Here is a 27,041-nt window from a genome sequence, read left to right on the forward strand (position 1 = left end):
CATTTCAGAATTATGTTCACTGAAAAGATGTTAATGTCAACACCCATTTTACCTTGCTACTGCTGTACCAACTACCCCCAGGATTTCTTGCATTAAAATATTTAATGAATGTATGACAAGATAACTAAAATAAGCTCTTTTTATTAGCTGTAGCTATAGATTCTGAATCATCAGATTCCGCTCATTATCTTTAGCCAAGTATGCTGTGTCATACCGGTCGATCACACAGATGATATGTCAACATCACCATGGCGGGCAAGGATGATGGATGACACCTTGTGGACATAGTCCGACCACTTGTATGGGGTGCCATCTTGTGTCTGCCGATCCAATTGCTGATGGAGTTGCCATCCTCTAGATCATGCCCATGTCAACGAGAGTGATGTAGGGTTCTTGCAGCCCTACAGATTGGAGATAGAGCTTCTAGATGGTGTCCACCCGCTATGCCGACCACCCGCAATGCCGACCTTAGGTTTAGGCGTGGGAGGTAGGAGAGGTTAGGTTTTGGGTTAGGGTCTGGGGGAGATTAGGTTTAGGCGTGGGGGGTGGGAGAGGTTAGGTTTTGGGTTAGGGTCTGGGGGAGGTTAGGTTTAGGCATGGGGGGAGGTTAGGTTTGGCGTGGGGGCTGGGAGAGGTTAGCTCCACCGACACGCTGCACGCCGCCTCGCTCAGCTGGTTCTGCTTGTGGGCTATCGGCATTGCGACCTGTCGGCACTGCGGCCTGTCTGCACATAGACGCGGCACCTTCTAGATGCGCTTGCTCTTCTGCGTCTTCCTGTATGTGCTGTTGGAGTTGAATAAGGCCACACATTCATCAAAAACACAATGTTCCAGCAACTCGTGGAGGTTTACAAGTTGACCACAACCAGGTCAATCACTGCCTTGGAGCGCTCCACTCCATCTCAGCAGCTCCTACCTTGAGTTCCTCCCCGGGTAGTCTCGCTTGCCAGACTCCCTCCCTACAATGGCAGAGTCTGGCTGCTAATACCTCCACCCTGGTATAGGGGAAAAAGGCTCCGTTCACCTTTACAACTATCCACCAAAAGTATCAAGCAGGCCTGCTTTATTGCACAATCCAGATCCAACCGTTTTCAGCATGTAGCAACGAGCTAGCATTGTTGATGTTGTTTCACAGTGGCACAGGCATTTGAGATAGACAGATTCGACACGGAGGGAGTGGAAACGAAATCCATAAATAGTCGCCACCAGTCAGTCAGAGCGGGTTGGAGCATGCATGCAGGGAGGAGGGTGGAAGATGATTGTGATGCTGCAGACGCAAAGTGCCGCTGTGTGTAAATTCAGCTCGAGCAGGACCCTGGCCATTCACACCAGACACACTGCTTTGCTCGGCGCCGGTGACAACTTGTACTGAATTCCTATCTGGCTTCACACAATCACTCGCGGGTCTCACACAAAAATAGATCAGACGCCGAAACAATCTCTGCATGGGGCGAGCCGGCCACATCACGGCTGGTCTGACTGAACGGTCTAATGTGCTAACAAGTGCGCCAAAATGAAACTGGCTGCGCTTCCAGATGCTTCGTCACTTCAGCGTCTGGTGTGTTTGCACATCTTGGATTTGGCCGTCTGGCAGAAAGTCGCAGGATGTTTGGGAGGGGCCTGGGGGCTATTTAAAAAAAAGGCCCATAGAAGTCAAATTACTCATCAAAAAATGTTAGCCAGAGTGGTCATGGAATTGAGGTTATAGCATCAGTTATCAGAAACTGTGATTTCCTTCTCACGTCATTAAATTCACCATTGATTAGTTACTTTAACAGTTTATGATGTTCTATATGGTATCATTGTAATCCTTGACCATGAAAACATAGGGATAGACATCACCTTTTCTGTGTTATCATGTGTGGTTCAGGAGATATGATGCAAACTACATAATTCACTTATGGCGGAATTAAAATGGCCACCACGAGGCATTTTTGTGATGGCTTAATTTCTGAAGATTTACGGGGCCCCAAACTATATGCGTACCAAGTTTCATGCTTTTATGAAAAAGTGAACATGATTTTCACATATCATCTGGACTAATACACAGAAATCAGGGTTTTGTCATTTATATGGGAGACGGTTTTTTACAGCTAGAGTGATAACTATTAATAAGCTACCAGATTGGCAGGGTTATCATACCAAAATATAAACTAGAGACATGTAGGAAGACAAAAATACAAAAATTGCGCGGTCCCCCTAGGTGGTACCGATTTCACCATTGGCCCATGGACTAATTGCATTGTATCCTTCTCAAAACACCACTGAATTCACCATTAACTATTCATGTGAACAGTTTATGTTGTAGTATAGGGTGTCATTGTAATCCCTGACCATGAAAACATAGGGGTAGACATCACATTTTCTGCGTTATCATGTGTGGTTCAGGAGATATGATGAAATCAGGGTTTTGTCATTTTTTTTACAGACTGCCTCATAACAGAAATATGGAAATTCATAGTTGCAGGCTTCATGAGGACAGTAAAGATGTCACATTTGCCCCTAGCTCGACATATACAGGGAGCAGAGAGGGGAGGGGTGAGTTGGGACTGAGCACACGTTTTGTCTATGAATGGTGGAGAGGCTGGAGCCGAACCAGGTCAGCCACTTTACTTTTACTTTTACTTTATTTCATTTAGCAGACGCTTTTATCCAAAGCGACTTACAGGTTACACAATTACAATTAATAAACATATCAAATAAGAACAAATTAAAAAGAGAAACATATGTAAGAGTCAAATATAAACATTAAGATAAGTTAAAAACAACAAATGAAGCAGTGAAATGTGAAATGTAACAATAGCATTAACCCTTAAGGAGGACCCAGGTGTAGTCCAAAGAGGTGGGTTTTTAGCCTCCGGCGGAAGATAGGAAGTGTTTCGGCCAACACTACCGAAGGGGGAAGCTCATTCCACCATTGTGGAGCCAGAGCGGAGAACAGGCGCGAACGGGACAGACGACTACCAGGTGTAAGAAGTGATGGAGGGGCGAGGCGAGCGGTGGAGGTGAAGGAGCGGAGGGAGCGGTGAGGTGTTTGGAAGGTGACGAGGGATTGTAAGTAAAGGGGGGCTGATCGGTGGACTGCCCTGAAGGCCAAAACCAAGGTCTTGAATTTGATGCGTGCAAGGACCGGGAGCCAATGAAGTTGACGGAAAAGAGGGGTGACATGGGAGAATTTAGGGAGGTTGAAGATCAGACGTGCAGCAGAGTTTTGGATGAATTGGAGGGGCTGGATGGCAGATGCGGGTAACCCCGCCAGGAGGACATTACAATAGTCCAGGCGGGGGAGGACAAGAGCCTGGACCAGGAGTTGTGTTGCTTCGGTGGTGAGGAACTTACGGATTTTTCTGATGTTGTATAAAGAGAATCTACAGGAGCGGGCGATGGCTGTAATTGAGGGTGAGTTAGATAGCTGGTTGTCGATATGTACACCAAGGTTTTTAACGAATTGAGAGGGAAGAACTGTGGTATTGTCGATGGTGATGGAGAGGTCAGTGAGGGGGCAGTTTTTTCCGGGGATGTAAAGTAATTCAGTTTTGCTGAGGTTCAGTTTGAGATGATGGTCTGTCATCCAGGAGAGGATGTCTTTGAGGCAAGCGGCAAGACGAGTTTCAATCTGTGTGTCGGAAGGGGGAAAAGAGAGAAAAAGCTGAGTGTCGTCAGCGTAGCAGTGATAAGAGAACCCGTGAGAAGAGATTACGTGACCCAGGGACCTAATATAGAGCAGAAAAAGAAGGGGACCGAGGACACTTGTGACATGACCCTCCACTACTGTAGGCAAAGGGTGCAATCTGCTTGAACCTATGTGTGTGCATTTATAGCTTATTGAATATGAAATGAAATGACTGGAACTTAAATTTTCTATATCTGTGTGTGTGATCATGCACGCGAGTTCGGGCTACCCAGTCCAGTAGAGTGTCCAGTTCTCCCACAGCCTTCAGGGCTGCCTGCTTTGAGTCCAGCTGCTCAGGAGGACAGAGAGAGAGGGAGAGAGAGAGATGGATGAAAGAGGAAGACGGGTTACAGAAATGATATCCGGAATATAAAAGTGTAAGAAAAGAAAGCATTGTCATAAGCCCCGCCCCCTTAACCACCAATACGAGGGATCAGCCGAGCAGCATTTTGGTAAACAAACCGCGTCACTGGGTGGCAACGACAATGGAACTCTATGGAGCCTAAGTGGCGCGAGGCTTGAGTGTCTGACTCTAGCCGGCTAACTCTGTTTACACTTTAAAAACTGTGACAGTTCACACAACTTTAACACGACATGCATATATTATACATCAAACTCTTGAGCAAATTCTGCTCTCACTCAGAATGTCAAAATAGAAGCGATGTGATGTATACTTTTTGAGATATTAACGTTTGTTTGGCACAACTCATACTATTAACTGCCGCAGGGTTCCGCATTTCTGGGTGGCAAGTGACGTCACGCTGATTCGTCAACCCAAGGACCTTTGGGAATGGGATTCTTATTTGTTTATTTCAACGGATCCCCATTAGTTGACGCCTAAGCGACAGCTAGTATTCCTGGGGTCCAAGGAAGACTAGTACTAGACTAGTACTACTAGTACAAGATAAAATACACAAATAGAACATAATAAAAAAGCATGTATCACTAAAAACATGTATCACAGAATAAAAAGCGAGATAAAAACAAGAGATAAAAGCGAATTAGAAGAAGATGAAACAATTGATCAAGGTTTAGCCATGAGACATTAAAGATCTGCCTGTAGTTTGCCTTCACAAACACGCATCAAGTGCTGATTGAAGTCAGTGGCTTAGGCAGGTGAGACATAGAGCTTAGAGGAAGGAATGTTCTCACTTGTGATCCTCTTGGGCAATGGAGTTCCAGTACCAGAGGACCATCTTGTCGGCCTCTGTCAAGCCTGTACAGCCTCAACACATCTCCAGCACTGACGCACATTACCTCTTTGTAATTTGGAGAATATATAGGCTCTATATATATACGGTATATATATACATATATATATAACTGAATTTCAATGCATTGCATTAATTCATTGCTTTTAAAATTGTGCCTTACCATCAGTCAGTGAGTTTAGTGTGGTGCTACTTGCTCTGCAGGTCCGCTGCATGATGGCAGTGCTGCACCTGATGGGGCAGAAGTTGGAAACCCAAGAGATAATCAGACAGCAGGGATGGGTCATGTCTGTGGACATGACTGATGGATATCTGACACAGCCAGCACTTCGTTTATAAAGGGACTACTGCTTGTTAGCTAAGCACCAGAACACCAGTTCCTATTTGCATGCAGCTTCCACACCTCATGTCCAAACACACCAGATCTCAATCTTCTCATTATGATGGAAACATCTCATGTTGAGAAAACTTGCCATAACCACACACAAAAAAAGCTTGTCCTATCAAAAGGAAAAACTTGTAAAGTGAAAAAAAAAAAACACACTAGTATAATGGGTTAAACCCAATGCTACCAGCACACAATAACTACAATTACAGATTCACAGCACAATATATTCTTTATTTAACACAGACAACAGGTGTACAGGAAAAATCCACAGCCTAGGTAACACAGGCTCACCTCACGGGGATGGTTGCTGGTGGAACTGGAGCGGAAAGCAGGTTACAACTGCACTTCACCGAGGAATCAACTACTGAAAATTAAAACTTACTGAATGGACTTCGCTCCAAGTTACATCTCATGCTGCACGACATCAAAAATAGTATTTCTGACACAACACTGCCACTGCATCGAACAGATGTTCTGGAAATTCAAGATTAAAAATAGGATTTAGAATGTGTGTAGGGAGGGGGGGGGGTAAAATAACCTACATTACTGTCCATCACAGATGATCTGCTTATGTCAAGAACTATTGGATGTATTCAAAACCATGTTATGTTATTCAAGTTTCACATTATCCCCTGCAAGACATTCACCAAAAGGAAAAGCAACTTATTTCAGAAGTGAGCTCATTCACAGATTTCAACAAGTGACCGGTCAAATCTCCTCTTTCTATAAACTGGGTGGTTTCACATCACCAAGTCCAAACACTTCCATGTGTGGGTATCTGATAACTGATAAGTCTTAAGTCATGCCAGGATAAAATAAAGTATGAAAATTAACAAAGCGACAAGAAAATAATTGCCACATCAGAAACACAGGGAAAGCTGAGAACACGACATCCCTTGACATTTCATCTTAGATTTAATCACACGCATCATGTACACCTCATTGTAACACACACACACACACACACACACACACACACACACACACACACGTATCAACAGAAAGACAGAGCGCTCTTTGAGGCGTGTAACACAAATATCAATGTATCGGAGAGCACGTGACCACAGAGGAACTACACAAACATTGCACAAGTAGCGATCGGATGCTTATGTTTATGTAATCACATGATCAATTGGTGTAGAAAACATGCTTTTTAGAACCATCTTTGTCCCTCACTTTGCATGAGCACACTTCTTTCAGTCAAGACATCACATGCCAAGTCAGCTGGTATAAGGCCTACACCACAACTACAGTATGCTGGGGGGGGGGGGACCACAATCAAACACATTTTCACCACCGAGTCCTCAGTAAGATGCAGCAAACTGAACACTTCTGGGTAGAGGTAGGACATGGGCATGGAATGAAGAGAACGTTTGGAGTAAGCTCCCGGGATCAGTTAACAGTATCTTTCACACTTCAAATTAGACTATGGAGTGTCATTTCCATTTGAATGGTGATTTAAAAAACAAGACATTAGCCTACTGCCCCATGTGAAATCTATAAATGACTGTGTTACACATTGCACATGTGCACAGCCTCACATAATGAGATGCACATCAAGGGTGTTATTCCATTTACACTGCACAGTTTTTGATACAGTTTGAGACAAAGTCCTCCTTTGTAATTGGTTTGAGTGTAGTTAACTTGAGTTTTGTTCTGGTGGTTTGTCATTTACAGTATAAAGACCAAGTGTTTCTAGATCATTAATTAGACAAATGGAATTTTAGAGTTATTTACACTATATTGAGGTACAAAGTGTTATGTAAGAAAAATAAAATAAAGGCCACATAGGAGAATTAAAAAATTGTTGCACTATAGCTCTCAACCTGCACAGCTTATTCAACTTGTATTATTACCAGAGTATTCGGTTTATAAAATGCTCCATCTCATGTGATTGCAATTCTACCAGTTTAACACCATTATTCATGCTACATTTTCCTATATAGTGGGACAATGGAGGTGGAGCTGCTAGTATTTCTGATGGAAGAGAATACTGATAACATTTAGTTAAACGCTTTCTTTCAAAATCAGACATTGACATTCAAACACTGTCAAAATGAACGGGACACAGCTAGATTACATTCATATTTAAAATATTCACAAATTTGTTTTTTTTTGTAGGTGAGCAGGATTCAACTCATTTGTGCCACCAGATCCTCAAATTCATGACGACTTGGGTGCAATGACACCCGCCACAGATATGAGAGCAGTTCACACAGAGCGTTACTTCATTCGCCTGCTAAAACCATCCTGATCACGTGACCTCAACGCCTCCGTCTCGTTCGACGGATCAGTCTGGCCTCCAGCCCCGCCCCCCACTGATTTTCAGAAATGACAAAGCGCACGGGCCAATCGGGGACCTGCCTCGTAGTTGACGTAACCGGCCAATCAGGGACGCATAACGTTAGCGGAGTAGACACAGCCATTGAGTGCAGTTATTGCGGAAATAGAATCAATAACAATTAAACAAGAACAAGAGAGTACGCACTATGCACCGGCAGAGTTCAGTTCAGTGGAAAATACATTTTTGCCATTCTGCCGAATGGATATAGCGACGCTGATTGGCTGAAGAGTTGTCTGTCAAGGCAAGTACTCCCGCCCACTGAAATCGATGTGGCCGGATTGGAGGCGAAACAGAATGTGAGATCACGTTATCTGCAGGATGGTTTTTATCAGGGTATGACTTCATGAGATGACGGAAAATATTAAGCTGAGGTCACCAGAGTTGACTGTGGCCGTCCCACAGGTTTGGCAGTTGTAACATGTGCGATGAACCATCTAGTAGTCTACAGTCCCCAGTTGTGTCCAGTTATTAAAACACTCCTTCATTCACAGTTAGGCGGGCACACGTGCCACACACAAACCCGCAATAAAACTGATCTAAAGAAATGATCGCTGTACAGAGGAGGAATTTTATGACTCAACCTCATTCTCTTCCTAACAACCTCATTATTATATCCAGACTAAACCATTTATTTAATCTTCAGACTACATTTCTATACTCTTCATTAAAATATCCAATGCACATTTAAAACACAAAAAAGGTGAATGAACTCGTACTCGTGAGTGAAATGTCCAGCATGAACAAAGTGACTTTCAGAAGAGAAGAGTCATTGCTTGCTTGTTTGTCTTCACACCTGACCCCACCCGGACCAGTTCATGAAGATAGCCCATCCTGCCTGAGTGCACTTTCATTTGAAAGTCAAGTCATTCAAATCATTTCGTGCTTTAAAGGAGAATTTTGTTTTTTTTTAACCTGCAGCCCTCTCCTCACATTATGATCTGACGACTCACCCAGTGCTCTCCGCAGCGTTTTTGTCGTCCTAGGCGTTGTTTTGAGATCAATAGCGTCCAAGCCACTCCTAGAATGGAGCTCTGTGAGGGCCAAGTGGCAGCATGCTTTTCCTCCATTTAAATAGACAGTTTTATTCCCGTTTTCGACGCATATCGTCATAAACTGTTCCCTAAGGAACGATCAGACTGCATTTCTCCCCCTCGCTCTTTTCACTAGTTACAGGCAGCCCATTTTTGCCTGTCGGGTCAGTGAGAGACACAACTCTCGTCTGGAAAGTCCCGCAAGACTTTCCGAAACGGGAATAAAACTGTCCATTTAAATGGAGGAAAAGCATGCTGCCACTTGGCCCTCACGGAGCTCCATTCTAGGAGTGGCTTGGACGCTATTGATCTCAAAACAACGCCTAGGATGACAAAAACGCTGCGGAGAGCACTGGGTGAGTCGTCAGATCATAATTAATGTGAGGAGAGGGCTGCAGGTTAAAAAAAAAACGAAATTCTCCTTTAAGGGTGGCGGGGAAATACCTGTATTATATCAACATGTACATCAATTAGTTATGGCAAGCATTCTGACATTTTGTTGACATTACAATGCTTTTAATGAAAGAAAATGAACTTAATTATGAACGTAATTATGTTCTCACAAAAAAAAAAAAAATCCTAAATGGAAAAATAAGTGATCAAATACTGCGTTAAAGTGTGAAAAAGGCCTTGAATTTAATCTGGTAACAGATTTGATGTTAACTTCATAAATGTGTCAATTTTGACCAAAATTAAGGGGCAGGAGAAATACCTTTGGGGCAACTGTTGATAAGATGTATTCTTTTATAAATGGGCTGTGATTGAGAACAACTTAGAACAGAAAAAGGTGCGATCAGTTGTTCTTAGTCAACATCATATTTACAATGTCAAATTTTCTATCTCATGCAGAAATTCTCATGATGAACTGAATGCCAATATCAATAAACCTGCCACACTGGCTTCTTCACCATTCAAAGTGTTGCACTGAAGCATGGACAGTCAAGGAACATATAAAGAAGGAAGAGACGTTACACCATGCCAACGTTCTATGGGGCCAGTTCTATTGAAGCCTATGGTAGATGCATAGAGAAGCACACTAAAACCCAACATATCTACGTCGTATGACCTATGATGAAAAACAGAGCAGAGGTTAGGCTACTGACTGATTTTCCGCATGCGCGCATTCGTTTAGTTGCGGTTGGGTCTCCAAATAGTTAATTTGACTCGCCACGAGCTCTGTAAAGGATGTCTATAATCATCTTTAGATACTATTTAACCTCTTCAGTATGTTCTTTCATCTGGTAGAGGCATTTCTTCACCAAAGGTCATATATAATGTAGATATGTGTGCTTCTTCCTGCATCTCCCACAGGCTTGAATAGAAGTCTGGCCCCATAGAACTTTGGTATGATGTAATGTACGTGACAAACTCGAGGCCCGCCAGTCAGATTCTGCCCGGCACCTCATTTAATGTGGCCCGCGGGAGCTAGCAAACGGTACAATTTGCTTAATACAATTCTATGGCCGCCCGTGGCTAAAAATAGCTATGGTTAAAAGTTTAATAACTTTTGAACCGCTAATCCTATCAATAGGATTAAAAAAGAAACAGACATTCAGAAGTTTCGTAGTTACGGTAATCTATCATGTTCTGCAGCACTGAATCGTCAAGGAAAGCTGTTCTTCTTCATCTGAGGATTCTGAGCCAAATGGCAATGGTGGTATGAGAGACCAGGGGCATTTTTTTTTTTTACATTTTCCCTAACTCACAGATAACTTCAAATACAGCAGTTGTGAAGCATCAACATCCTACTTCATTCACATCAGTAACGTGAACCACAACCTTTTTTTTTAACCAACCAATTGAATTTGAAACATTGCTTGTAAGCTACACAAACTGAAAATATTGTTATGTTGACTTTATTACTTATACTACTTTGTACAGTATATTTAATTTTTTTAAATAAATTGTATAATAGTTGGCAGTTTGACATTTTCCTATAATTCTGATTTCAGAGGTAGTTATTCATTATTAAGTTATACTGAAACCAATAATAATCAAATCAGAGGCAATTATGTAATAATATAACAAGTACGCTACATTTATATGTATGGTTACATTTACAACTGGCCCTTTGAGGGAAACAATAATGCTGATGTGGCCCGGGATGACAAATTGACACACCTGATGTAATGTCTCTTCCTTCTTTATAGGTTTCTTGTGGACAGTAAGGACGTTATGACCATCTACAATGACGAAGAGTTTAATTCATTGTGCTGAAGATAATTTACATTAAAATACAAGATTGCAACTCAACAGTATTTTTTTTAGTAATAACTTTCATAATTAGCTCAATTTAACCTTGGGTTTCATTCATTCGTTCTCGGGCTGTAATAGGTACATACAGGAATGAATGGATTGAGGGGAGCCGAGCTGAAGCAGCTCTTTCCCTGAAAGTGCCTGTGAGATGAACAGAGAGAGATGGAGAGAAAGGACCAGGTTGGGAACGGTAAGAAGGTGCATGAGTGTGAGGCCACTACCATTCTGCATTATCCCATGCTTCCTCAGCAGCTTTCGGGGGACTCTTCTTTCCCTTGGCATCTTCGGCATTCTCCCAGTTGTTGTCCCAGGCCTCCCAGCTGTCTCCTGTGCTGTGTTTGTTGTTGGATGCTGCCTCAGACCCCCCCCAATTGTCCCAACTGTCAGAGCTCTTCTTTGCAGAATTCTCTACATGGGTCCAACTATCACTGCTGGGTGATTTCTTGGGCTTTAAGGAGTTGTTGCTGCCAAAGGTTTCCCAGAAGTCCTTTGCGGGAGGCTGGGCAGAACTGCCCTGGTAGCCCTCAGTGGCATCCATGTTCTGGTAGCTCTCTCCAGCAGACCTGAACACAGTCGACACACAAGAGATGCTCAAACAGCTCACAGATCATGGCATTCAGCCACACAGTGCACAAGCTTTTGCATGATTTTTCATTGTATGAATTTGCTTCCGTTACCCATCTTCTGGCTTGCCCGAGAAGAGGTTAGTCAATTTTGCACCAGCGCCCTGGACCTAAGACAAGGCAAAATGTAAGGTAACAAAATATTGATACAGTTGCTACTGAAAATATAAAATTCTTATTTACACTATTCTACTACAAAATCATTGTAGTATGATAGGGTTTCTACACACTACACACGAGTACTTTAGTCAAAGTGAAAAGAGAATTGTATCAGTGTATCATAAGTATGTTTCAACACTGACAATGTTTAATTAAATTATCGGTTTATTGAGTTTGGTTTATCTTTTTTTTTTTTTAATAATGGTAGAGACACCAATAGATAGAACAAAAGGAACATCATGTGGTATAAATGCCAGCCAAAAGGAACTTAAATAGTAGTTTATTATTATCTGCATAATATGAGAGATTGTTCTGCAATGCCACAGCACTATTCTATTAGCAACAGGAGTTTTAGCTACAACAATATTTATTTTTTACATGTGCACACTGATTTGGACTACTGAATACAAAGTTATTGGTTTAACAAAGACAGCTTGCAAGAAAATGTCTACACAGTACTCACCACCAGAGTAAAAATGGCAGCAAGAGAAGGGGGAGATCACATGACATTAACATTGTTCAAATGTACATGAAACACAGCCAAACCAGTCTCCATAGTGCAATGCAGAATAGGAGATGCTGCTTAATGTGCATAGTTTTTTACATCAACCCCGGCCTAATGGAAACAGTCTTGAGCCCATGTTGTCTGCTCAGGAGACTGGTTCTGGATCTGTGCAGCTTGAGCCCATGTTGTCTGCTCTGCTCAGGAGACTGGTTGTGGATCTGTGCAGCGTGGCGGTGGTTTGCCCCACCAGCCTACCTTGAAAGCCAGCCCAGTGATGCCGACTGCCATCTCATCTAGCAACTTTCCATCTTTCACCTGAATGAGCCAAATTATGATTAAAAACCCAAACTCAACTCAACAGGTTGGTCAAACAGAATAGCCAACAGCAGTTGCAATTTGATTGTGAGATATGTGATTATGATAAGGGTATTGATAAGCAACACAACAGGCTTTGCTACATCTAAACTCCAAACTAATGCAGCAATCTTTAAAATTTTCTACAAGAAAGACTAGGGTAGATAAGCATGTACTAAATACCTTTAATCACCAATGCCAACAGTACATTAGAAGACAAAAGCAAGGTTAAAAACTGTTTAACCACCAGTCTCTCTCAGTCAGTAGCCTTTCCATCAGTCAAGAGAGTAAACCACTGAACAGGATCAGAAGAATATTCTTCAAATTATTATTATTTTAATTGTCCTGTTATTTCTTCTCACGACATCATTTTGATGTGTGAACATGAACATGTCTATCAAGACTCATTTGATGATCTCATCAACAGACACACAGATTTTCCTCACCCTAACTAACTACAGATAGAATGACACCTATTTCGACTTAAAAATCATGTCTAGTCACAGCTGTATCCTTTTACTAATCACTGTCTTAATCTGATTGGAAAAGCCATTAAAACGTCTTCCTACAATCTCAAAACCATCACTTTAGTCGTTTAGTGTAAGGCTGGCATAAAGCAATACATTCCAACAGACGGGCAAATCTAGAAAATGCACATTCACATCTGAAGCTGTTTTTGAAAAGCACCGTCTGCAACCCACCACCAAGTCCACAACTTCAAACATCAATGTTACCTTTTCTTGGGTAGGTTTGATAACATTCTCATTTAATGTCTGTCCTAACTCTGTGGCCTAGTTGAGAGTGAGAGGGGAGAATTCAAAATAAAACAATAAAATAAAGGAGGTCAACATTCATAATAATGCAAGACAAACACTGAGCCACATGATTCTGCAGTTGCATGAGGTGAGTCATCATTCCGTTCGCTATGACACCGAACAAGCAGTAGGGGGTGTAATGGTTCATAAAACTCACATGTCAGGGCAAACCTCTCTTCCGGGGTAGTGGTTTAATATTGTACTTTAACCCAAAAAAGTTATATATATATATATATATATATATATATATATATATATATATATATACATACAGTATATAATATTATATATATATATATACTGAGATGTTAATCACATTTTACATACCAATACACCTCTAAAGCACTGTCAGCAGCAAACGATTGAATGATCATCAATAAGACAGAAACTGTCATGCATGAATGGATAACCTATGATCAACAGACAGAAGCCCCTTCTTAACATGAACTCTGGACTATAACAGTTGAATCAAGTCCGGCTACTCCCCGGAGTTCCCCTGCCAGACATGACTCAATAAACCAGTTAATCTGTTTCTAAACATGAGGAAAAGCTCTGCGTGGTTTGGGGCACAGTGCTGCTTGCCTGCTGCAGAGGAGAGGAGCACATGAAAGGAACAGAATAGGCTACAATTCTCTGCTCTGGATCTAAATAAATGTTTCGAATGCATTTATTCCTCTAGTATTCTACTCTTATAGCTCTATAGTCGATCTTTATTCCAATGTTCTCAGAGATCGACTGCAGTGGGAATACGCCGATAGCCTATTTGTTCCGCACATCATTCTGGGCAAGGTTGGAACCTTCGTTATTGAAACACAGACAACATGCACGCTCCTATCTGCATTTGCGGACACAAATATGAGACAATATTTCCTCGACATTGCCTTGATGAGAAACCGATGCTGCTTAAAACGTGTGTTGGCATTGGGCAATAACACGACAGTGGAGAGAGGAGTGTGTGAGCAGCTTCTCTCATCTGATCTCTCCCACCTGCCCCGCTGCGTCAGGCTGATGATCAAAGCGAATAGAGCCTACTAAACGCTGTTCGTGGGTTTGCTCGTTTAATTCATTGAAATGCACGAACGATTAATTCATATACGTGAAGGTTAATAACGGGCAACTTATCATCACCCAATAGTCTAATGCGCAGTATCATCTCCTTGTTACATTTTCAAACTGGCAGATGGAGGAAAAGAAACGATTCAACTTTTAGGCTACTTGTTTACTCACCAATTTGGCTCTCTTCCAAATAATCCAGCCACGTAACTACGACCGTTCATGAAATGATTCATGGTTAATATATATTAATGGTTTGTATGTGCCATTTAACCACCCGGCCGCTCCCGGCATGCTCCAGAGCGACCTGCTGAACTAGAGCCGCTCTGCCAGCAATGTGGATCTTGGACTAGGGGGCTGGGGTGGAAATGATCCGCTCTCACGGGAGCGCGCCCACAACGGAAAATTGGTGCTAAACATGCAGCCCATTCGAATAAGGCAGTGATACTCAACGTGCGGCCCACGGGCCGGCACCCCCTGTGTGGCCCGCGATGGAATTGCAAATTATAAAAAAAGAATTACAGTGCACCTGAACGCAACATGCAAGATACCCGCTGAATAAGTGTCCAAATGTTCATGTCATTCTGGCCAATACTCCACTTCTGTTATAGCATTTCAGTCTGGAATATGGAATATCTTTCAATAATCTATGATTTAGCTGCTAAATTGTCAAATACCGCCGTCTGCTCGCTACCCAGGCACTTATGTATGTACTTAACCTAACTAACTTAACCTACCGTAACTAACTATCCGGTGTGCACAACATTGTCAGACTAAACTCCGGCTGACACCCCAAAAACCTACAATCCGCTACAGAAAAAGGTATATTGTTTGTTTTATTAACTGGCCCCTGGCCTTCTATCATTTCACGAAAGTGGCCCCCGGGCAAAGCAAGTTGAGTTCACTGCATGTTTAGAAACAGCTAGAGTGAACAATGTTTCTCTAATACATGAGGGCAAAGAATTAAGGCAATCCCCATCCCATCTATTCTCAATTCTACATAATGTCATAGTGTCAGATTAAAGGCTAACTGTCCCCATAGGTTATCCATGAACTCAAAGTGCAGGTGCCAACACAAATATAAACCTCGTGTTAATGCGGTATATCCAAGCAGAAGCCGGTGAAGCTGACATCCACCATTGTGCACACACAAGCGTAGACGGGAGTTGTTTTGTTAAGTTAGACTGAAAAACCGTGACAAGCCGGCAAGGTGAGAGAAATTAATAATTTCTTAAAAAAAAAAAAAGAATACATGTGCAACGTAAACGTTGATGCTGACAAAGCGCCATGCAGCTGGTATCTGCTTTACCGGTTCTGGGGGCGCTTTATAGCCCCTTAACTAGGTCCAGAGGAGGCAAAGAGATATTAAAAGTAGTAACAGTTCATTCTACTGCAATAATAAAAAAGGCATTCATGCATATTTGAGGTTCACATCTTAAAGCTATAGTGCGGAACATTTGTCTCCGCCTTCTGGCAGTGAGCTAACATGCTTAATGCTGCATTCATGTGGCGTCAGAAGAATGACTTCCTGACCGTTCCCTGTGCTCTCCGTTAGCTCTCAGCTATCAACGTGTTGTTTAAACGCTCTGAGCGATATAATACAACACATCGTTTTTGTAGCGTCCATGTTGTTGCCACATGACGACTTAAAGGCTCGTGAACACACTGAGGAAGAACGACTTCCCAACTCGGGAAATGGGACCATCCAAGGAGCACATTAACTCATTGATACCTGATGCAGCATTTGCGTGTATATCCCTCATTTGTGTGTGTATCCCTTTAAGACCGCGAACCGCGTGATGCGGTTCGCGGTCTTAAAGGGATACACACACAAATGCTGCATCAGGCATCAATGGGTTAACGGAGCATTTGTCATAGGCTCCGCCGTAGCCTACTGTTGCGGCTGTACAATAGTGGATAAATTGTTTTGAGCGTCACACAACCTCCGCGAAATGACTCGTTTCACAATCAGAATCTGATCCATTCCGTCCGATAACATTTAGAAAGGCTAGAAGAGCCGCACGATTTTGTAATTTTATCCCAATTCCAGTTAGTAGAGGACTAAAGCCTAATTTATACTTCTTGGAAAGTGTCGCTCAACACATAGGTCGCCGACAAAAACAAAAGTGTTGCTCATGGACGGTGTTGCATTTATGGTTCAGTGAACAGTACTCCTCGGCACGCCAAGAGAGGGAATATGCTCTATGCTGGTTTGTTTATGTCTAGCCTGACATCGCCAAGACCAATTCCCAACTGTCAATGCAAATTAAACATGAGCTCACAGATTAAAAACTTTGGTATACTGTGAATACGGAGAGATTTATCTGGCGGTGATACTCTAGGCTTAATCAGCATTAAAATTCGTTTGGCAAGGACTTGAATGTAACGGACGTTGATTAAAATTTAAAAGTTCCGCACTATAGCTTTGAAAGTTTACACTGTATGTTAACAGATGTATCAGGCAAAATGTCTGAACATCTCATCAGAAATGATGTGAGCACTCTAATTATAAGGTAAAGAGGGAAGTGGTCAGTACAGTAGGCATCAGAGGAAAGCCAGGTAATATCAAGTGTAAGGCTGAAAGCTAACTGTATTAGCTGTGTTAGTCATACCTTTAAGGTTGCTTGGTTTGCCAGTTTAGCTGTCTGTATCAAGGAAAATAGGAGAAAAAAAAACATTAATTAATCTGACCATTACAGGCAGGCACATTATTTTAATTTTCACAACTATATGCAGGGATGCAAACTCATGGAGATTGAAAAGGGTGACAGATACCAAACACAAAGCCACTCAGAAATCATTCACCCAAGTGTCCTATTTTGCGATCAAAAAGGTGACGGTCACCTAAAGATTTAGTTTGCATCCCTGTATGCAAAATGTTCTTGTTTTGCATTAAATATGTCCAGATAAGGGCCGTTATTTATCTGCATAAATCCTTAGACCTTCAGTGCCAACAGGATGTTATAGTGTGTGTTATAGTGAACTCTAACTACTCCTTCATACTTTAAGCTAGACACTCCATTTAAACTTTAAATGAGTCACCACATTTAGGACTATATCACCTTAATTCATCTTTAATTTATATTTTGTACTGTAGCCAGCCTTGTGTGTGTCCCACTTTAGCAGGCTGTACTTTTTACTATAAATTCATACATTTTAAAACGGTGAACTGCGGTTCACACAACTTTAACACTACTGTAGATGCATACATTATACATCGGACCCTTGAGCTACTTTTGCTCCCACTCACAAAGTCAAAATATAAGGAATGTGATGTATAGCTTTTGAGATATTAACGTTTGTTTGGCACAACTTTTTAGCTTTATTTCATACTAGTTAACTGTTGCAGTGGCACCTGGAAGTGCTTTTTTGCTGTTGTTGTGATGTCACGCTGATTCGTCCTATACTGTACTTACATTATCTTTAGCGACAGTGGCAAACTTGCTAGCTCCAACTGTGAAGCTGCTCCAACCCTGGCAAGAAAAAAACAAACAGAATCATAAATAATGTATTCCTCAGTGAAACAGAATCATAAATAATGTATTCCTCAGTGAATCATAAAGAACGTATTCCTCAGTGAATCAGAAAGAATGTCTTCCTCAGTGAAGGAAAATACAACTCAGCCTCTAGATATATTGTGACGTACTGAATAAATGGAAGACATGGCATTGTTCAGGAAGTCCTCATCCTTCTTCTCTGGGGTCACCGTGTTGCCAAAACCAACATAGCGGTTCTCTTGATTCCCACTGTAGCCCCCTCCACTGGAGAGGAGTAGAAAATGTAATGGAAACAGTTGAATGAAGACATGCTTTGGCCTGGAGAACAAGATAACGTATAAGGGAGCCAAAGTGAACGTCACTTCCTCCCTCTCTCAGCGTAGCAGCGTCTGGAAAAATATGAATGGTGGTGAACGGAGAGACGAGTGACTCTTTTTCACCCCGTGTGAATTGTGTCACGGGGTACACATGTAAATGTTGTCAATTTAAAAGATAACTATGCATGTCAAGAAAGCAGCAGTTTGTCCTGAAACTGAAACGTAAAGTTTAGTTTTGTCAATCGACTACTTCTCTCGTGTCGCAAAATATACGCCACACCACAACAACATGGCCTGGCGGGAGAGACGTCACTTATGCGACTGGTTGTGCGTAGTCTTTCTGATTTATAACTTATAGTGCCACAGTTTTACCACAAACTGCGACTTTCTTGACTTGCAAAGTTATCGTTTAAACATGACGTGTGTTCCCCGTGACACAATTCAAACGGGATCAAAAAGAGTCACGTCTCTCTCCATTCCCCACCATTGGCAAGCTGAGAGAGGCAGGAAGTGACGTTGACTTTGGCTCCCTATTGCAGCAGAAGTGTGTAATGTAATGCCCTCACCTTTGATAAGAGTTAACATCATCGCTCAACCAGTCTTCAAAAGCCTTGTCATTAGGCCTCGACGTGTTCTGTCCTGGTCCCCCTGACCTACAAGAGACATTTGATGTCAATGCTTTGATGACTGTTCTGCATTCCACTCCAGACAATGTATGGACGGCTTTAGCTCAGGAGGTAGAGCGGGTCGGCCAATGACGCAAGGGTTGGCGGTTCGATCCCCGCTCCCTCCCAGCTGCTGTCGTTGTGTCCTTGGGCAAGACACTTAACCCCAAATTGCTCCCGATGGTGTGTAGGCACCCTGCGTGGCAGCCTGCCGCCATTGGTGTATGAATGGGTGAATGTAGACTATCTACTCATTGTAAAGCGCTTTGGATAAAAGCGCTATATAAATGCAGACCATTTACCATTTACCATGGATATGTTGTACAAGCAAGACTGTCTTCACTCTTACCGGTGAGAAGATGATAGGCTAGTCTTAGGTTGAGGAGATGTCCAGTTTTTAGCGGAAGACGTCTCAATGGACCACTCCTTACCCTCTGCCTCCGTTGCGACCTGTCATATACAATGTAGAATGTCAGTCCTATCACTAAAGTTTTAAGTTAAATCGATCCTGATTTCTTTCTCCAAACATGCCCTTACAATTTGAAATCAACTCTCTTATCTGTTAGTTTTAGGGATGAGCGAGTACACCACTATATGTATCCGTTTAACCAACTCAATTATCTATATCCTTATCTGTGCTCGGAGGGGGTGTGGCAAAATCATAAAAGTGGTCCTCATAGAGCTCAACAGGCACGTGACTTTTCGTGACATAATTTGCCCCGGAAGTAACGGGAAATATATACGGTATATTGATTTTGAATGAATCATTGACAGTGGTGGTGTAGTTAGGGATTGTTTGTTGTTGGTCATGATTAACGGTCCGCATCAACAGGGCTGAATCATTGACAGTGGTGGTGTAGTCAGGAATGTCATACCGAATTGACCTGGATAGCTAGGCTTAGATAGTGAGGTAATATGCAGTTGTGCGGTGGTAGCATGGAGGGGGGTGTTTCCAGGACGCTGGATTACACCGTTAAGCCTTCTTGAGGTGTCGTGGGCCTAACTTAACGAAACGTCGGTGAAGGAAGGTGCCCACTTGAAAACCCCAATGACATGCTTCATACTGCTGTTGGCTAGGGTAGGTAACTGGTGATTTGTGTCTTGTTTATTAGTTTGTTAGCCTGTTAGCTTGTTTTATTCTGGATTGGGCTTCTAAATGTGTTTTTCCTCGGATTTTGGCACAAGGGATAGTAACATCTTGTCCTGTGTATTAATTAATATTAATTTTTTGTTCTCGCTTAAACCAAATGGTTTATGGTCACTCAAGATTCTCTGGATCACGTGTTGGCTTGGCTCGAGCCTTAAAACTCGTTATATTTGGATTTATCGAAATGTCTATGGAGAAAAATGGACGCGGAACTTACTTCCGGGGCAAATTACGCCACGAAAAGTCACGTGCCTGTTGAGCTCCATTTGTGAAGATGATCTTACAGAAAACAAACTTTGCTGTTTCATAAACCTTTGTTAACCACAGTCCTTATTTCATGCACTCAACTGAAATTCCCATACAAAAATCCCATTGTCTTTAAGGCTTGTACATGTCCTATCGTCCAGTGCTAGCTGTAGTCTGCATTCTGCATCACACCATCTTTTAACCACAGGCAGATGGGTCACTCTGCACGCCTCACCTTGTCCCTGAACAGTGCAGCAGCCTTGCTGTTATATTTCTCCTGCAAGTTCCAGCTGGGATCATAATCATCCTGGAGTTCAAGAAACAGGCGAAATTTTCCGTTCCCTCCTGCTTTCATCTTCTCGAGCTCAAGATCCTTCCACTTGTCCATGGTGACCGAGCGCACAAAGCTGCAGACGGCATAACAATGAATTAAAGAGTATCAGACTGTCATACTTTATATGGAAAGACATCAAACACTGATTTTTTGGGGGGGGAGATTGGACTGTTGGTCCATTTACCCGTTACATGATGAGAACATGTACACAAAAATCATCCATGGGTTACGAAAATCCTCTTTTGATGATTTGAACAACAGAGTGAATGATCTTTCAGTGTCTTATGTTCTCAACATGTAAGCTGACCAATGGGCTAATCTCCCCAAACATTCAGTGTATTCATTTAAGGGATTTCCTTATATTTATCAGTATGGAAAACAGAGAAATGATAATAAATAAAGGACAATATTTAAATTCTCAATCAATCTAAGGTTGAAAATTCTTCAACTTCAACAGTCAATTAAATTTGTACCGACTGCTTCAAAAATTTCGAGATCTGCCAAAAACAAAACAATCTAGTAGGTTGATTCAACCATACTTGTCCGTGGATTTCACCGATGAGAAAAAATGTCTGATATGAACATCTCTAAGTCTCCAACACCTCAGTAAACTTCAAGATACGTACCTAAGGTGTACTCCCAGGCCCCTGTGCTTCCCGGAGCATTCAAGACAAATCCAGATCCCATAGGTCACACTCACCCACTGGGGGTTGAACGCCCCACACTCAAAGCAAAGCTGAGAAAAGAACAAGATGTGTAGAATGAACGAGTGAATTTATTTATACAGCATATAGGATTTCTGTAGAATGAAGCGTATCTTATTTTTGATCCCCCCCATTTTCTCCCCAATTGTACTTGGCCAATTTTCCGCCCTGCTGCCCCGGTCGCTGCTCCACCCTCTGCCGATCTGGGGAGAGCCGGAGACTAGCCATTTTTCTTGCTTCCTCCAACACATGCGCACAGGGCCCGAAATTAGAGCCCGCCACCCGCCAATGGCGGGCATATTTTAGCTTTGGCGTGTTAAGTTTGGCGTCTCTCCGCCACGTGGCGGGTCGCAAAATAGTCGTCATGTAATATTAAAACTGTGTGTAGCCGCCTGTGTCCACCAAGCGTCTTTTTCCGACTGTTAAACGCTGGGAGTGCGCTGCGGAGCACTGATCCCAGCCACAATATACAAGGAAGCAGTCTGAAATTAACGTTAGTTCAGTGCAGTAGTATACTGTAACACGAGTGCTTCCTGAGGCTGTTCCATTCTGGCTCTCCCGTATAAGCTACCAAACGTGCCTCTGGAATGAAATGCAGTCTCAATTTAGCGGAGGTAAATTGACAGCCGAACGTCGGGCGAATCAATCAATCAATGAATCAATCGCTCGCACTTGTTGCCGACACTACTCGTATGATACAGTATATATGAGGAGATAATAGTTATCATGTGTGTTTTGGTGCGCAGCTGGCTAATAGGCTACCAAACATGACTGGAGTGGAATGGAATGCAGTCGTCAATTTAGCGGAGGTAAAAAGCATCTTTTAACCTCTGCTAAATTGACAGCCTACATCGGGCGAATTAATCAATGAATCAATCGCTCGCACTTGTTGCTGACACCACTCGTATGATACAGTATATATGAGGAGATAATAGTTATGTGTGTTTTGGTGCGCAGCTGGCTAATACGAGTGCTTTGTGAGGCTGTTTCATTCTGGCTCTGCCTTATATAGGCTACCAAACATGACTGGAGTGGAATGGAATGCAGTCGTCACTTTAGCGGAGGTAAAAAGCGTCTTTTAACCTCTGCCAGCCTACATCGGGCGAATTAATCAATGAATCAATCGCTCGCGCTTGTTGCCGAGCTATGATGAGGAGATGAATCAAAATGCTTACCCACCAATAAAGCCGAAGCGGAGCGGAGAACGAGTGCAGGAGAGCTAACGCAGGTGCCAGGTGTGAGTGGGAGAGAAAGGTGTGTAGCCCAAGTTGTGCGCTGTGCACTGAGACTGTCGCAGTTATTACTTTTAGCTGCGTTGTTTTTTTTACAACAATTTAAGCTCAAGATTGACTTGACATGTATTGAGTAATCAATCATCAATCAATATATTAAAATAATTTGCTTCAAATTTTACTCTGGCCTCTTATTTAAGTGTGTATTCTTCAACGTAATACCTTATCTACTTGAAATGTACTGAAAAAAATTGATATATATGGATATATGTGACACAAAACTGCGTTTTTTTTTTAGCCGGTAAGAAATATGCTTGGCGGGTAGATGTTTTCCATCTACCCGCCACTGGCCGGTGGGTCAAAAAGTTAATTTCGGGCCCTGCATGCGCAGTAGCCAGCCGCTTCTTTTCACCCGACAGCGGAGAGCTTCACCGGTAGGACGTAGCACGTGGGAGGATCACGCTATTCCCACCAGTTCCCTTCCACCCCGAACAGGCGCCCCGACCGACCAGAGGAGGCGCTAGTGCAGCGACCAGGACAAATACCCTGAATCCGGCTTCCCTCCCGCAGACACCAGCCAATCGTGCCTGTATGGACGGACGCCCGACCAAGCCGGAAGTAACACCAGGATAAGAAACCTGCGCCCCTCGCGTTGGTAGGCAGACAATCTACCGATACACTACCCAGACGCCCAAGCGTATCTTAATCTTAAAATACATGAGTTCAAATCTGGCCTATGACCTTTGGCACCTTACCACCCATAACCATCGCTTCCACCTTTCCTATCATTCTCCAGTATAGGCCTATACTATTTTATGAAGCAAAAACACAATTAGATATTGTAAGAAAAAATTACAACTAGCTGAATGATACATTTAAAATGTCTCCACCTCTGCTACCTTGCTACATGCCCGGAAGGGTCATGATGAGCGGACAATATTTTGACCAAGTAGTCGTATGACTCACATTGTTCTCATCTTGGGTTCTCACTTCCTTCAGAACTCTTCTGGTCCTTGGACTCGCCATTTTTGACCCACACTGAAAGAGAATATAAAGCCTACGTATCAAAGTTGATATCAAAACTCCACATAAATGTGTTCAAAACACCAACTGTAAACTTAGGAATTAATGTCCTGTAATGTTACCCAATTCCATGCTACTAAGCTGCTATCCTACATTTTAAGGAATAACCAATCAATGAACAAATCACATCCTGAAGGCACAGCTGAAACGTGATAAATACAAATAACAGCCCGTAGAGTATTAGTGTGTGGCTTATTCACTTATATCACTGTCTTCTTACCGCCATAAATTATAATGTTCCCTCGCCCATCGCCTTTGACTCTGGGACTCGGCCACATAACCTTATTATCCGTGGTGTGAGGTGCAGGGGGTATAAAACTGTTTCGTACCCGTTTCAGAATTGCATCCTAAATTTGAAGATATTCTCATGCTCTTACGGACATCAGTAGTTTAGTCGGGGGTGTTAAAATGATATTCCGCTGTGAAACAACCGTTTAAATCCAGTATTTCGATAGCCAGGTGCTGAATTCACAACAGACTGTTTGATATATTATCAATATCATTGCTACTGTGCACAACAACAGCAGCATATAACATTGCAGTCACTTGGATACAGCGCAGTGGAGGTGAACAATCCAGCGCACCTGAGAAGCAAAACACGTCATGAGATACTCAAACTCACAAGGTTCTCATCATATCATTTTAACATCCCAGAATAAACTACTGACATGCGTAAGACCATGTGAAATTGTGAATATCTTCAAACTTGTCGGAAACGGGTAAGAAACCGTTTATACTCTCTGCACCTCACACCACACAGATGGTAACGTTATCTGACCCAGTCCCAGAGCCAAAGGCAATGGAACATAATGGGGCTATTATGACCGAAACCACCAATACAGTACTAGAGGTCTGTTTGGCATGTACCTACGGGATAGTGTGTACAGGAAATTAAACAGTGGATGATGGTGTTGAGGCTGCTGATCCTAGTTAGATAAATACAGTGGTCCTAACAGAGAGATGTGATGTTGTTCTCCCATATGCCAGCAACCACCTCTTCTGCAAACAGAATGGAGTCAGACAGACATTCACATGGATTGTCAAGCAAGTATCTGACAGAGTGCTACATTCCTAGACCACCAGCATCTGCCCCTGTGTGTGTGTGTTGTGTAGTATCCTAATGTAACCTAGTAAATGTATGTACTGTTGTATATGATGTATGTAATGTAAACAGGGCACTCCTGAAAAAGAGAGCATTGCTCCCAGTGAGGCTCCCCTGTATAAATAAAGGTTAATTATATTAATTAACCTTTATTTATATTATATATTATATATTAATTAGAACTTACAAAAATGTAATTGCAAGTCTCAGACAGCAGCAGAGACTACTGTCCAGCATTGGTCCATAAAGGGCCTTTATGGGAATTGTGAGAAAATAATTTAATAATTTGATCTATTTACCTACCCCTAATTGCCACTTGAAACATCAAACGTTCAGTTAAATCAAAAATACCGTTTGACCTCGACGTTGCACACTGTATTTCCTAATGCTAGTAAAAGCTTTCACAAAGAATGCCAATTTAAATGCATTTAACGTCAAGTACCGTACAGCTCACGAGATCGTGAGGCTGCCACGCGTGCATTTATGCAAAAATACGTTTACGTTCAGGGGACTTTGCTATTTTAAGCTTGTTATTTTTATGCGATCTATATAGCAAGTGTTTGACGCAACACCAAACATCAAACATTACGCGAATTGACATGTTAGCTAAGGAATGCTAGCTGAGCTGAAGCTAACGTTACTCATCCTTTACCTGTCTGTGATTGATGCACAACGCAGGCGCTGTTTTGAGGGTCTGTCGGTGGCGCTGACTGATAACCCTGTGGAGGTTTCTCTTCGGTCGTGGGGCCGTAGACAGAAAATACTTTGTTGTCACACACTGCAACACACCGACAGAAGACAAATAGATAACGCTAGGTTGACTGCTGATGCTAAACACCGGCCATGTTGCTGTTTGGTTTGCATACGTTGGCACTGAATGCAATGCATCTTGGGAGCCCCTTCGTCGTCGTCAGTTCTTTGGCTTCTTCTTCTGCTCCTTCTGGTTCTGCCTCTGCTGCGTCTAGTGCTTCGGAGTGTAAAACCAGAGATGAGATTATTATAATAATCACCACAAAAGTATATTTCTTTCATAAAATCACTTCCCAAAAATAATAATTATAATACATTTATATATATATATATATAAATGTATTATAATTATTATTTTATTATTATTATATAATTATATATATTATATATATATATATATATATATATATATATATACATTTATTATAATTATTATTTTTGGGAAGTGATTTTATGAAAGAAATATACTTTTGTGGTGATTATTATAATAATCTCATCTCTGGTTTTACACTATATATATATATATATATATATATATATATATATATATATATATATATATATATATATATATACACACACACACACACACACACACACACACACACACACACACACACACATAGATATATATATATATATATATATATATATATATATATATATATATATACATGTGTGTGTGTGTGTGTGTGTGTGTGTGTGTGTGTGTATATATATATATGTGTGTGTGTGTGTGTGTGTGTGTGTGTGTGTGTGTGTGTGTGTGTGTGTGTGTGTGTGTGTATGTATATATATATATATATATATATATATATATATATATATATATATATATATATATATAGTGTAAAACCAGAGATGAGATTATTATAATAATCACCACAAAAGTATATTTCTTTCATAAAATCACTTCCCAAAAATAATAATAATAATAAATTTATATATAAATATAATATATTATTATATATATATATTATATATATTATATATATATTTTGTGACGGAAGTGAGAAATTGTGATGTCATCAGTGATGTCGTCAGTGATGTTCTGGTAGAATCATTTTGCAAATAAAACATTTTGCATATTTAGCATTTACTGTTGGTCAAATCAATTACCCTACAAAAACATTCTGGCATAAACATCTACAGTAGTACTGTATTGTTTATTTTGTTCAAGTCTTTGTTGCTGATGTTTTTAATCAAACGCCACAGGGAGGAGTTTGTTATTATTAGCACAAGACTGGCTGAGCCGTTTAACAGGATACCCTCGGTATCATCCCTTTTGGAGCCAGCCTCAAGTGGCCATTCAAGGAACTCTAGCTTTCAGTATCACTTCCTCTGTCACACGCTGAGATTGTCGCCTGGTCTGGAATCCCGTCGTTGCTGTGTATAAACTGCTGAGAGTGGAGGGAAACGCCTGGAAGGTGTGTGCTGACTGTGTTGTATAATGCAGGCCCCAGAGAGTGTTAACATGCTGAGAGGGCCTGGGCAGATCAAAACACTGATCTACCTCGCCTGTTTTTTTTGGTCACCTTTTGCTGCTGCTGTA

The 27,041-nt window shown here is 41.8% G+C and overlaps 1 protein-coding gene across 3 annotated transcripts; it reads right to left on the reverse strand.

The window, feature by feature from the left end:
- Window positions 1-3,902: 3,902 nt before the first annotated feature.
- Window positions 3,903-25,575, reverse strand: arfgap1 (ADP-ribosylation factor GTPase activating protein 1). Of its 3 annotated transcripts, XM_083661532.1 has the most exons (14): window positions 25,392-25,575; window positions 23,521-23,592; window positions 21,245-21,354; window positions 20,520-20,691; window positions 19,241-19,341; window positions 18,793-18,879; window positions 18,059-18,173; window positions 17,829-17,885; window positions 17,025-17,057; window positions 13,279-13,335; window positions 12,446-12,505; window positions 11,581-11,636; window positions 11,125-11,466; window positions 3,903-3,962 (listed from the first exon to the last, which is right to left on the reverse strand). In XM_083661532.1, exons 2-14 carry the CDS (start codon window positions 23,578-23,580, stop codon window positions 3,938-3,940), a joined length of 1,275 nt encoding a protein of 424 aa, XP_083517658.1. In that variant the 5' UTR covers window positions 23,581-23,592; window positions 25,392-25,575; the 3' UTR covers window positions 3,903-3,937. The 3 variants fall into 3 exon arrangements, with proteins under 3 accessions (XP_083517658.1, XP_083517660.1, XP_083517659.1); XM_083661534.1 differs by lacking the exon at window positions 12,446-12,505 and having other exon boundaries at window positions 11,581-11,630; XM_083661533.1 differs by lacking the exon at window positions 3,903-3,962 and having other exon boundaries at window positions 10,282-11,466.
- Between the last annotated feature and the right edge of the window lie 1,466 nt (window positions 25,576-27,041).

Source organism: Poromitra crassiceps (genome assembly GCF_964638095.1).
Source record: "Poromitra crassiceps genome assembly, chromosome: 27".
NCBI lineage: Eukaryota > Metazoa > Chordata > Actinopteri > Beryciformes > Melamphaidae > Poromitra > Poromitra crassiceps.